The sequence below is a fragment of the Patagioenas fasciata genome, chromosome 19, assembly GCF_037038585.1.
Source record: "Patagioenas fasciata isolate bPatFas1 chromosome 19, bPatFas1.hap1, whole genome shotgun sequence".
NCBI lineage: Eukaryota > Metazoa > Chordata > Aves > Columbiformes > Columbidae > Patagioenas > Patagioenas fasciata.
Genome location: NC_092538.1, coordinates 11,350,730 through 11,364,226, shown reverse-complemented (window position 1 = coordinate 11,364,226; position 13,497 = coordinate 11,350,730). Strand labels below are relative to the sequence as shown.

General features: G+C 44.0%; 1 protein-coding gene across 18 annotated transcripts in view; it reads left to right on the top strand.

Annotated features, from left to right (window-relative positions):
- The window catches only part of BCAS3 (BCAS3 microtubule associated cell migration factor), a 285,403-nt gene that overhangs the window by 111,842 nt on the left and 160,064 nt on the right, over nt 1-13,497 (top strand). For 17 of the 18 annotated variants that reach the window (XR_011741909.1, XM_065852777.2, XM_065852781.2 and 14 more), the window contains 2 exons: nt 2,640-2,836; nt 4,118-4,215. Coding sequence is in view for 17 of the 18 variants with exons in the window: in XM_065852777.2 (XP_065708849.1) it covers nt 2,640-2,836; nt 4,118-4,215 (295 nt within the window). In the remaining variant the exon portion in view is untranslated. Of the gene's footprint in view, nt 1-2,639; nt 2,837-4,117; nt 4,216-6,460; nt 7,740-13,497 lie in introns of those variants that run through there. The other variant, XM_071816958.1, reaches the window with a different exon arrangement.

Sequence of the window (13,497 nt, the reverse complement as noted above, 5' to 3'; positions counted from 1 at the left end):
AGTTTCCACATGTACCGTTCCAGGAGTGGAATTCCCTGGGGAATCTGTTCATGTGAATCCACTTACCTGCCCTCACTTTTCAGATGTGGCTGCCCATGATATATCTCATTTGCTGCTGCTGTCTCTGATTTGTCAGAGCATAAAGATGGTGAAACTACTCAATCAGTGCAGTCAACAGGAATTGTATCACTGAGCTCTTTGAGGCCAAGATTTCACCTGTAGTTTTCCACCTGTCCCCTCCAGTACCATTTATTTTCTTGGCTTATTTTGCCATTTTGGTGACTTTCTGGTGTACTGGGCGACCTCAGGAAAAAGAGGGTGAAGTAAAACCGCATTGTAGGGGTTGGTTTATTACTAATTCTTGGAAGAGATAAAATGTCAAAGGAACTTAAGCTTGCTCGAACTTCAACACGTATATCCCTCTAGAAGAGTAAATATATTTATAAGGAAAAAATAAATCCCGAGTGATGTCAGAGCACGGATAATTCAGGGAACGCTTCCGGAATGGTTTGATTTTCGCTAAGTGAAAGGAGCGCTGATAGCCCTTTTGAGCACGAAGATGCGAGCGTTCTCTTAGCAAGCCACTTTAGATTAAGCCTAAAGTGCAAGGATGTTTTTCAAAATTAAAGTGTTGTTATCAACAGTAACAGCATGCGGTGAAAAAACACTGCCCTTCACTTCAACTTTTCAATTAGAACAGTGGGTAATGTGTGCTGTCAGTGTGAAGTAGATACAATATGTTTGTCCTGCACACAACAGGAGAGTGAATAGGAACATCTGGCCGTAGCCTCAGTAAAATTGCAGAGGCATCTGTTTACCTCTCGGCTCTGTGACACTGATGGTTTCAAGCTTAAAATATACAGATTACTTTATCTGTGGCCTAATTTACACTGCTACATAAAAGCTACTTGCCTCAGAAACGTCGGCAGTCAATCTGAGTTACGCTAAGATAAATGCAAAGATGGAAATAGCGCTAAATAGGCTGCGCATTTGTCGTCCTCCGGTAGCAGGGAACTGAGCACAACGTTCTCCAGTGTTCAGAATCCCTTCCTAAAGAGATAAGAATTGCGACCAGTGCACACCTATAGCGTATAGACACAAAAACATATTTTCATTGATTTCTTCCCCAAATTGCATTTTTGCTGTGAAGCTGATCATTGTTTTAGCAGAAATTGATAGGGGTTTTGTAGTCTGTGGTTGTCATCTTGAAAGTACGAGTTCACCAGCGCGGAAGATTTTCATGCCTTGTTTCCTTTTTCTAATCTTTAAGGGATCTTTTTGATTTTTAAGATTGTATTACAGAGGCCTTATGCTCTGTTTAGCCTTTTATTTACTAAGGCCACATTTTCCTGATCATCTACATTTCCAGCAACGTTACCATCTTAAATTTCCGTGGTTGTTTGAATTCCTATAGCTGGTTTATTCAGGAGTTTGCCAGAATTGGTTTATAGTTACCAGTGTGAAAAGACATTTTTAAAGTATTTTGGGTGCTTCGTTTACTGAAACAATTTGCGAAAGTTCATTTCTAGGCTCTCACTGGGAGCCAATATTTCGAGGAAAATCTGAATACCCCCTTCTGCTTTAATTGCTGGAGTTTTTGGTTAAGTGAATATGTATGTGTGTGTAGCTGCCCTTGCACGTGGGTGTTTATGTGACACGTACAGCGTGCCGAGCGTGACCCGGGTTGTCCCGTCTCTCACCGCACACTTGCCCGTGCTCTCTGCTACAGCTCTTTCCAGCAAGATGGTCTCTGCCAGGGGTGTCCGCGGATACGCCAACAGTGATTACGAGCTTGGATTTGAGATACAGTTCACACTGCTTACATGTGAAGCGGCACCGTTTAATGTGTGAACTCTTCGAAAGCAGCCGTGACAAAGCCAGAGCAGCTTGTTGGCTGAAAGCACATCCTTGACCTGCTCAGACTGAGGGGATCTGAGCAGAAAAGCCTTGGTTCCTCTGTCTGCTCCGTGGAGACGCGGTCAGAGATGCGGTCCCTGCTTGTTGCAACACAAGGTGGCTTTTTAGTGTTTTGAGCTATAGGTTGGTCTCTTCTCCCAAGGAGCAAGTGATAGGAGAAGAGGAAACAGCCTCAAGTTGCACCAGGGGAGGTTGAGGTTGGATGTGGGGAACAATTTCTTCCCCAAAGGGCTGTGGGGCATTGGAACAGGCTGCCCAGGGCAGTGCTGGAGTCACCAGCCCTGGAGGGCTGGGCAGACGGACATGAGGTTCTCAGGACATGGGGTAGCGCCAGAGATGAGTTATGGTTGGACTCGATGATCTTGAGGGGCTCTTCGAACCAAAATGGTTCTCTGATTCTATGTATTTTGTAAAGGCAAGTGAGCAGTGACCAGGGCCAGGCGGTGTGGTGACCAGGATGGAGCGTTGGCCTTCAGAACAGTTTAAGAGCTGCGGTGTGATGTCCTCAAGCTGGTGCTTCAAGGGCTTTCAAGGCTTCACAAGAAGCTCTTGCTTTGGTTAGATCATCCTTTCTCTAGCAAAGACATTCCAAATTGTCCCTTTTTCAGTGTTCCTCTGACCTGATGACACAAAACACAGCAGGCTTCTGGGGGTTCAGTGTATTGCAGGAACCATTCAGTGTATCGCAGGGGTTTGTTAAGCATTTCCCCGTGTTCCCACAGGTCGAAATAGTGACTCACACTGGGCCTCACCGACGGCTGTGGATGGGCCCCCAGTTCCAGTTCAAAACAATCCATCCCTCAGGCCAAACCACCGTCATTTCATCCAGCTCCTCCGTGCTGCAGTCGCACGGCCCCAGCGACACCCCGCAGCCTCTCCTGGACTTCGACACAGATGATCTGGATCTCAACAGTCTCAGGTAAAAATAAAACCTGTTTCCAAGCTGTTCCACATTTGTTGTGTGAATTACTCGCCTCATGCTTAAACGAGGCCATCTGTGTAGAACGTGTAGTAGTTTTCATCAGGCTTGTCCAGATGAAAGTCTTGGAAGAACGTGTGACTCGACAACAAGAAAAATTCATCCAGGCCAAGCAGCTTGGATTCCTCTCTGCTGCCTCTTCTTGGGTAAATGACAGTGAAAGACAAGTACAAAGTCCTGGGGCTTTGCTCAGCGTTGTCTTGGTTTTCATAGTTTCTGCATTGCTTAATAAATTCATTTTCTCAGATATGAGTGGGAGCTTCGTGCCATAGGTTTAGATGCTGGCTGTGACACAGTCTGTGGTGGAACACTAAGTCAACTTCTTGAGTGTCTTTTTCCTCCCTGTTATTCTTTTCCTTCCTTTGCTTCCTTCTTCATCATTATTTTTCATGTTTTTCATTAATCTGGTTTTGCACATTGGCTGATTCGGCATTGGGGGCAGGAGGCGGGCCAAGGGAAGGAAGGAGAGCGAAGGTAAACGCGGGTTTATATTTACTGATAGCTGGTGATTTTGTAGCAGTGTTTTAAGCACCACGTGTTTGCGTCCTGTCCCGTAACTCTCAAGATTTCACGAGTTTCCGTGCTTCTCACTCTGCTTGTGATTTGAGTCCAAAGTTCTGTGGCACGGACGTGGACGTTTGGGACCCGGTCTGAAACAAGTGCGGCAGGAGAGGTGGACGATATCAGTAATCCCATTAAATCTGGGCAGATTGTCCTTGACTAGAAATACACGGGTTTGAAATGTGTGATTTCTCCTTGCATGTAGTTACTCCCACAATAAGGATATAGCTGTGAAATACATTATTTTTTTTAATTGCATGTATGTATACAAATACAGAAAGAAAGCAGATTCTTTTTTTTTTAATGAATACAGGTATACGTTACAAAAAGAACAGACAATTACAAATGTGTCTTTTCCTCCTAAACCAACAGAGCAAGCGCTGCTGTTCAGGGGGGCAATGGAGGCTTTTAGAGCAGTTTGGCTAGGACAACGAGGGCTTTTTAAGCATCTCAGAGACCTGGTTTGGGGACGCTCACTTTCCGTGGGGTCTCGGTTTATCTCTGTGTGGATTTTTCCACCTTTTGGCTCCACAAAGCAAAAGAAAACAAAAGTTAAAATAAGCAGTTGCTTAATTGGTTCAGCTGATTTGGGTTTGTGGTTGATTACAGCCCTCCTGAGCATGATTGTGACACAGGTGGTAACTCTAACTCATTGTTTAGGATTCAGCCGGTTCGCTCGGAGCCCGTGAGCATGCCGGGGTCAGCGCGGCCCGTTTCTGACCGCAGAGGAGTCTCCACAGTGATTGACGCTACCTCAGGTAGAAACACGTTGATTCAATGTTTTCTTCGATATCTGTGCTGTTCATCAATCTTGATGTTTTTTGTCTGATAACGTGTTTGCTAAGCGTTGCCGTGCTCTTAAAAGGATATCATGTTTTCAGCTGCACAGCAGGGTAAGTGGTGTCTTATACAAATACTTACTGCAAGCTACCATCGTGATGGCTCTTTTTCCCTCTTACTGCTCAAATCTGAAGTCACAAGGTTGTTGTAACATACGGACACAATATTTATGTTAAGTTTAACATAAGCTTTCAAATGCTAAAAACTGCCTAAACTAAAAAGTGGAACATTTGTAAATACTAACACTGAAATGCTTTTATTAATGAATGCCTGAAGCACGGAATATTACAGTTCCATCTCATTTATAAAATAGCTTTCATTGAAATGTAATCATAAATGTAATTGATTTTTGCGACCAGTCAAGACAACAGGATAGTTGATCTTATGTTTTTGTAATAGGAACTTTTTCACTACCCTGCCTTAAAAGAGCATGTAAATTTAATATCACAGTGGTTATGTTAATATCAACATAGTAATAGATGTACTATATAGTTTTCTTCTTTCCTCAGTGGTGGGGTATAGTGTGTGTAAAGAAACAAGGACAGCAGAGCTTTCTACCCCAGTACAGCTGTGGAGCCTCTGACGGGGTCCGCACAGCAGGATTTTGTCAAATAAAATCTCTCACAAGTAGAATTATTAAACACACAGCATTAGTCAAACAGTCAAGTCAGAGAGGATTTTAATCTTCAGCGATTTGGAAATCCCTGGAGACTGCTGATTGGATTGAGGTTGAACTGTAAAGAGAGACTAACACATCCAGAAACTCATTGCTGAAGGATGTTTTACATGGAGTTAAAATAAGAGCTCCTGTTCCAGGCTCTGCTATTGATATAGATTCTAAGTCCAAGGTATTGTATTGTTTGCCAAATTAATTTATTTGGGTATTACAGGATATTTCTTAGATGTGTTTATAACTGAGTTCAATAATAACTGAATTTACTTTGGGTATTGAGGATTGTCATTACAAATTCCATTTTCAGATATTTAAAACTTGTTAAATTAATTCGTGTCGGGCTTACGCAAACATCTTAGGCTGGTTAGTCAAAGGGAATTGTATTTGTTTTAGTACATGGCAAAGTAATTTTGGAAATAGTGGTTTGATACAGAAGAAAACATAAACGCATCAGCTGTGATTATTTTTGGACTAGTTCATGTGTGCCTGTTACCCCTAAAAGGCTACAGCTTGACTCGTAGGGGTGTTTCTGTGTGTGGGATCAGGGTGATTAATGGTAGAGCTGTTCTCCACCATTGGTGTGACTGGGCCACTGATACACACACACACACATATCTGGGTGTTTGGGGGTATTTTTCCCCCCTTGTGTATGAACAGAGCGGCACCGTTACCTATAGCAGGGCCGTGTATTCTGAAACAGAGCCGTTCTGTAGCCGTTACGCATTCTAAAACCGTTATTCCTTCTACAATGGGAACAATGAACAGTGTGGACCGTACCTCTCCGCGCTAAACAACCTTTCCTGTGGTGTGGATGGGGCCTTAATAAGCCATGGCTCATGTGGATGTGATGAAGCTCTATTGGTAATGCCTTTAGCATGTGTGCGCATATTAAAATTGCCAAAGTCAATTGTATACATTGTTATGACACTGAAAATATATTTACTGTACAGCAGTGACTCAGTTTGGTTATAACACCTCATAAGTTTGTTATAAACAATACATGGGTTTTGTTAGGGCTATGCTGATAGCAGTGTTTTATTGAACTTTGCTGCCAGACAGTTTGGATTGGAATTGATTTTTGATTCAGGGACTTTACCATCTCTCTGCAGTTTTCATGTTGCCTGGCACCGTCCTTTTCCCATGCAGAAATTACTGCTCTGAATTTAGGGTGGGTACGACAGATTACGTGTGGTGCTGCAGGGGCGTGAATTCGGCTGCAGAGCAGCAAGAAAACCCATGCCCTGCTCTTTGAGATCCCGTGCTGTTCTGTAACGCAGCCCAGCCAGGGGGAGAAGAAGGTTTATGTTTATTTTCTTCTCTTCCCCCCTTTGAGATGTGCAGAAAATTACGTTGAGCTCAGCTCTGAATCTAGAGATTTTCTTTTAAATGCTGTTCACGTACGACGTTGCACTTTTTGTGTCACAGTCCACTACTGCAAGTATTCTCATTTCCTGCTATTACCGAGGCGTGCCCTGACTTTCATTCTATAGGAAAACCCAGTTTATTGGAAAATACGCTGGACCAGGAGGTGATTGTTCAGCTCTGGCCCGGGCCCTCGAGCCTGTTGCGCTTTCTGAAGATGTTTATCTGGCTGTTTGATTGCCCGTTGCTTAGAGATGCGCCCGGCCTGGCGCCTCCTCTTATCTGACTCCATCACTTGCTCTTCCATCCAAGGATTTCAAGTACGTGTTCATCATCTGCCATTCTCAATACCTTCCCTCTTTCGCTCCCACTGATGACAACTCTGTTGTGTTTAATAAGAAATCAGTGTAATTTCTTTAATCGGGCTTTTCACGTGTCTGTAAAGCAGCAGTATACTAGTGACAGTATTTTCTGACAACCTTCATTTCAAAAGTATAAAAACACTAATACATGAAAATCAATCGTGCAATGGCATTTCCAAGGTGGATGACAGTATCTGTAAAGTTTGCTTGGATACATTATAAAAAGCATATTTCAATATGTTTATCTCAAAATTCTGCCAAGTTATGTTTGTTTGTGGGGTTTTTTTTAATCTTTAAGAAAATGTTGTAAAAATGTCGTCACCTAAAGCTACTGGACATTTGTCCCTCGATGCACACGTTGTAGTCATATGCATCGTAGAGAGAATATACCCTCAAGGATTAAATGCACTGCAGTTCCAGATGCTGTTCCAGATTGGCGGTTAGAAACGTTAAAGGGACAACACCGAGTTTAAAGCTTCATAAAGCAGGAGGCCTTTAATAAGAATAATGCAGCAAAACAACCACTCTGCAGGCATGATTGAAAACTTTGCCTGTATACGTGGAATTGTGTTCATTTCTTTGCTGTCAGTAGCTTTAGATACAATTCTTGGCTGGCTGGGGATATCTACAGAGTGATAGAGACTAATCTAGGAAATACAAGTACAGACTGGACGTGTAATTGAACACTTCTCTGAGTTTTGCTACTGTAACCTGTGGGTGAATGATGTCGTATGTTACATACGTGAGAGAGCTGTATTAATAATAAACAACGCAGCAATTAAAGGCGTAGGAAGGTTAGGATATTTGTGCAGAATGACAGTGAGCTTGCAGGAAGGAAAAGCTCAGGCGGGAGGATTCTGCAGCGCTTTGCGATCCCAGATGTGACGGTTCAGTGGCCCCTTAACCTGATCCACATGCGCCCAGGGCTCAGGTACTCGGGTACGTTCAGAGCTGCTAACTCAGTTAACAATAAATGTGTGCATCTGGGGGCGTGTTTATGAAAAGCCTGGTTCATTCCCTCATACAAAGAGGTTTCTGACACTTATTTATCAGTCAAGTGATGATTTTGTTGCACTGTGAGCAGAGTAGGAAAATACTGACAAAGATGTTTTCAGATCTCTGGTTTGCATCAAGCTTTTTCCTTTCCTCCTCCTCGCAGATCTGTTTCTGTCTCGCTTAGGACAAGTACGAAAGTTGGAAAAGAGAGGATTTTAATGAATAAAATCAAATTGCAGAAGGAAAAGATCCTGAGCGTATTTTTCCTCTTGGATTGTGCGTGGGGCTGGGGGACCTTCACATTCTTTGCTAAAACCTGGCGTGTGCTGCGCATCATTTTTTAATGAAGATTGTTTATTACTGTTGCATGAAACTCTGGCAATACTGAGCTCTCTTCTGGTTACTTCAATCAATGCCTGCTTAAATTGGCTCGTAATTTAGTATTTGGCTTTCTTTTGTGTGCGACTGGCCTGTCATGGCCCGATAGCTCGGTGCCTGCAGAGGGTTTAATGAACAGAAGAACTGACTTGGAGTTTGGGGGGAGGGAGTTTGTGTCCCCTCTCCTTGTGAAAGGTCTTTTATTGTTCAGCACCACACCTGCGAGATAGGGACCATGGGACAAATTCTTACTGTCCAGCAATGCTCTCACTCGGAATTTAATAAACACTTCTGCTGTCACACCTTAAACCATCTGAGCTCTTTTCTGTTGTAGGCGCGATCAAATATTTATTCCCAAACGCTCTTCCCCAGAAAGCGCTGCCTCGGAGTAGCGGAGATCAGTTATTCAGGTAGTAAAGATGTGTGAATGCAGCTGGCAGATGAAGTCACCAACGTGGGGAATTCCCAGGCCGCGTTTTGCCGCGGGCGATGGCCCGAGCGGTGCCTGGTTTACCGCACCGGGCACAGTCCCGGCGTCACCGACACCGGAGCTGCCGGAGATGTAACCGATACGGTCTGGAGGCCTCGACCTGAGCCTGTAATTACCTGCGCGGCATAAAGGCGGTTTGTTGTTGCAGATCGAGATTGCGCTCGGATCTGCCGAGCGTAATGCTGAGCTTTGAAGCCGAGGAGGAGGTTTGGCCCTTGGTCTGTTCCTCACAGCAACGGAGAGGTTTTAATAAAGGTCGCACAACAAGCTGTTCTTAGAGGGCATCGCCTGTTGGGTAATGACAAAAACACGGACCCAGCGCTGCTGGGTTTGCGCTTCTGCATTCTGTCAGCTTACGTTTAAATGAGTTTAACTTATGGTTCTTTCATGGAATAACTTCTGACACAATTCTGTTAATATCGTATCTATTTAACGCACTTATTACGTTACTTATTTGAAAAGCTTTTTATGTGTTATTCCTAAAATATCGATAGGGGGTGGGGTACACTCAGGGGTTTTTGTTGGTGCAATAGCACACACTTGGATGCACTCATGCTCTCTCCATCCTCTTCGTCTGTCTTGCTAGGTGTCTGTGTGTGAGCTGCCTAATGCAGAACTCTCGTACTTGGAGTATTTTCAACTTGATTTATTTCATCTAATTTGAGGAAATGTTATGTGATGATTTTTGAAGAGAGCCTTAAGACAGAACTGACTTCAGCAGGCTCCAAGATGCCAGTGCAGTATACATGATTACATCCAGAAACAGCTATGCCCTATAGACGGGAGAGATGTGAGGAGAAATTAAAATGACCTGACACTCCTGACTGGGCACTTGCTGCTGGATCGTTGCCTGGCTTGGGAAAAGACTCCGCTGCAGGGATACATGGAGCAGCATTAATGTCTTGAAACGCTGGTGGGTGTTTTCCGGAGGCAGGAGAAGTAAACTGGAGAGGAAGGGTTGTGGGAACGGCAGCTGAAAGGCAGCAGCGTCATTACACACTGATTGATTTGTGCTGCCCTGCGATGGTTGTGGTGGGTTAGTCAGTTCTGGAGACTCTGCAGCGTGATGAGCGGGAGCTGCTGCCCTGCCAGTGACTCTCGTTGCTCATCCCAGTTTGCCTTTGGTTTATCTGACGAGGCTGGTAGTAATTGAAGCAATTAATCTCCTCTGAGATGGTTGTGTTTTGACACACAAGTGTCCGTCAGCTGAAATGCTGTGACGTGCAAGTTAGTTTCACAGATGCAAGCGAAAATCCAAAATCAACCATTTCTAGACACTGCTGTGTTAGGTTGACTTGACCCCAAGCAATTTAAGTTACGCAGGGTGCTTAATCCCCCAGAGCCTGATGACCTTGTTCATCTCGCTACTTGTTGACAAACAAGAAACCCAGCGATTTCCACGTTGATATCGTAACCGGATGAGAGCATAACTGCGACCTGAGCAACGTAATAACCAAATACAAGGTAATTTTTCTGCATATCTGCAGACCCGCTGCAACAAGGCCTCTGGGGGCCACGTTAATGGTCACGGGTACAGTCACCGACAGTTGTTCTCGTGTCACACAACCCGCCTGACGCGTGTACCAGCGGTCCATTAATGCAGCTGGCGCAGTGTCTGATTGCTTCAGCGTTCCACACGAGCTTTCAGCCGGGGAAGCCACCTTCGCTTCACATAACGGTTTGCCAGCTGAAAAACAGCGTGCGAGAGCCATGGGCAGCTCTGAGCATCCAAACACCTTCTGTTTATTTACGGCAAACAAAATCCAAAATGCACAATAGGTGTTTGTGTATCCGTAGTTAGTGCAAACTCGTTCTGAATGTCGGATTGTAGATCCGCTTAATTGTCTTTCATTAACAGTTGTTAATGTTCTGCGTAGGTAGCTTTAAAGCTCTGAGTAAGTGGAAAGTGTTGATTCTAATCGTACCTGACACCACAATCTTCTGTGGAACAACACAGGAGCTGAGATTCCCGGTGGGCTCCTGTAGGATACAATATTTATTATAGCTGGAGATCTAAGAGCTCCTACCCACTGCTACACGAGATCCAGAAACCTCAGGCTCTGTACTTGTGTTTTTACAGATTGCACAGAAATAACACACTGCACGGGATTTGCAAAGAAGTGGGCTCAGTGACATTTCTGTTCTTTTTTATACAGTGCTTAGGGAATCGTGTTACAAATCTTGATATTTTTACGAGTTTGTGATATATTCTAAACTGTGCTGTTAATCTCGACTGCTGGAAAGGTCCTTAAAATGGTGTTGGATGTGCAAGTTAAAAGAAGCACATTTGAACACCCATCTGCAAATGAGTTTGAGTCAGTATCGTTTTGGGGAAAGCTTTCGTTTAGAAAGAGTTTTCCAGTTTATAATAAAGAGACATTCTTGTTTAATGCTTTCACTAAATTAGGCTGTCCTTCAAACTATTTGCTCACCCTTTTCCATCTTTGCCTTGGAAAAAAACCTCTAAACAGCTTTCATTATTTCTTGTTTCAAGCGCTGTCTCCTCCACTTTGGACCGTAATCTCTGTCACATGCTGGGGTTTTAAGCATCAGGATTTCTTAGGTATATACCGTATAAAACTGAGCTACTGGTTGATCTCCAGAGGTCCCTTCCGACCCCACTGTCCTGTGATTCTGTGATGCTCGGCGTGATGAATCAGCCAGACGTGAAATTCTTTAAGGTGGAGTTTAATACTTGGAGGGTGTTACAGTCACAGCCTCCTCACCCTTTTGCTGAAGCAAGAAAGTTCTCTGCTGGAAGTAAATATTTATACCGAAGTCGAAATAGAATCTGTTGGTAATTACTTGTGTATATTTTATTGCCTCAATGAGGTAAGGGGTAAAAAAAAAGCAACAGATGGAAAATATTTTGTTTCTGTTAATTATCCAATAGTGTGAGATACCCATCACCTTGCAGTTATCGGCTCCCCCTGCCTTGGGCAGCATCACTGGTGGGGGCTCTGCAAACAGGGAGTCCCTTCCAGTCCCCGTGTGGGGGAACACGGAGCCGTAGAGGGAGCACGTAAAGCCGAGTGCTTCGCACACACAAACCTTATGGTGTTATTCCCCTTGTAAAGGTGAAAACAAGCAGGTCACAGTCAGTAAATGACAGAAAGCAGACTTGGGATTATTCACATCATTAGCACAGGATTTCTCCAGATAAGAGAAGGGGTATATGAGCCCCTATTGCCTTGAGGCTCTTGCGTTTACTGCGCAGGGCGTGGGCCTTTAAAATGGAGCAAGACCAGGGGAAGGAAAAAGGGGGGAATATGACTAACATATGGTTTTTGCTGGAGTTTGGCCACAGATTTAAGGCCTCGGAGTGGATTCCTGGGGCCTTCGAATGCTATCCCAAAACCAACACGAAAGCCTTTCCAAATATATTTTATAAGCTCTGTGATTGTAATAGTCCTATCAAAAATCCCCCGTCCCCGGGTCAGGTGGGGTGCAGACCCTCCTCTTCCGAAATCTCGGCCTCGCCAAATCTCTCTTGCCTGAGATTTCCCTCCGGCAGCAGCGGGCGATGCTTTGTGCCTCCCGTGCCGGGTGCGTTGTGTATTATGGAATAACCTATAGGGGCGTCCAGCGCAGCTGCTCTCCCTGGAGCTCCCATCTGCTCGGAGCGGGATCTACACGCGCTCGCTCGCCTGGGCTTTAGTCCCAGCCACAGCTGGGCCTGGCTCTGTAAAGCCCACCTGTAGCTCTGGATAACTCATAGAATTTGCTGGGCTTTGGCTCAGGGGCCAGGCGCTCGATCCCGAGTATCTGGTTGGGTTTGAGTGTTAGTTTTGGTCGCTGGCTTTGTCGCTGTTTTTTGCATGGCTTTGCCTTTGCTCCCAGTTACGGTGCAATTAGTGTGAGAAATGCAGCCCAGGAGCTGGAAACTCCAGTTCATAACCTGTTTAGATGTTAGCACCCTGCAAAAAGTCCTGGCTACACCGCTCCAGGAAAGGACACCTCTGGAAATATAGAACATGTGTATTGTTGCCTTGATACAAAAAAGCAGTAGAAGCCGCTGCTGTATTAAGGATCTGTTTGCTACCGGGACAATTTCCATTAAGCGAATTTGCATTAATTGAGAAATCACCTCTTCAAACTTTCACCTATATTGCTAACGGCTTGAACGCCGAGTGAATCACTGTGTGTTATACTGTCTATCACTTAAAAGATATCTTACAAGTAAACGTAACATTCTCTAAATGGAATTTAGTCATGTAGATCCTCTGCAAGGTTATTTGTGCTGCCAGTGGATTTTGTAACAAAGTTGGCGGGAAATAATTTGGAGAATAAATATTCTTGTGTTAGTTTTTCAGTGTTCATATTTAAGCTTAAAAACAAACAAAAAGCAGCAACTGCTATACAGTGAAACGCTTACATTTTACCACTGGAGTTAAATAAAAAATTCACTGTATCATAAGTGAACCATTTCCCCCCTTGATTTGTGTCCAAAATATGAGGAAGAACTTTGCAGATGCATTATGCATTTTACAAAAGAACATATGCATGCATTTAAATCATTTACATTTCATCTTTGCTTTCTCTTATTTTCAACCCGTATGATAGTGAGTGACAGCGTGTTTGGAAAACCGAGCTTGAAAGCAGAGTTTAAACTTTGATGCACAATAAGCTGAACTGCAAGCAGCGCTTCACCACTTCATGATTTTACTTCAAAGTTTTGCTGATGCCTTTTCCTTTCTCTAATGAAACATGCAACTGAAACTTTGGCAATCTGGCTTGCAAAAAACACATTATACTGCGGTTGTTTAGTGCTGTTCTTACAGTGCCCGTGAAGAAAGAGAATCCGTCCTTATTGCGGCAGGAGGATGTGCAGCCACGTGCTTAAAGGGCTCGGTCTATTAATTGTTGATTATTAGGCGGTATCGACTGTTCTTCATGCCATAAAATCCTTTTTGGTGGCTGAGGAGGGCAGGATAGAGCA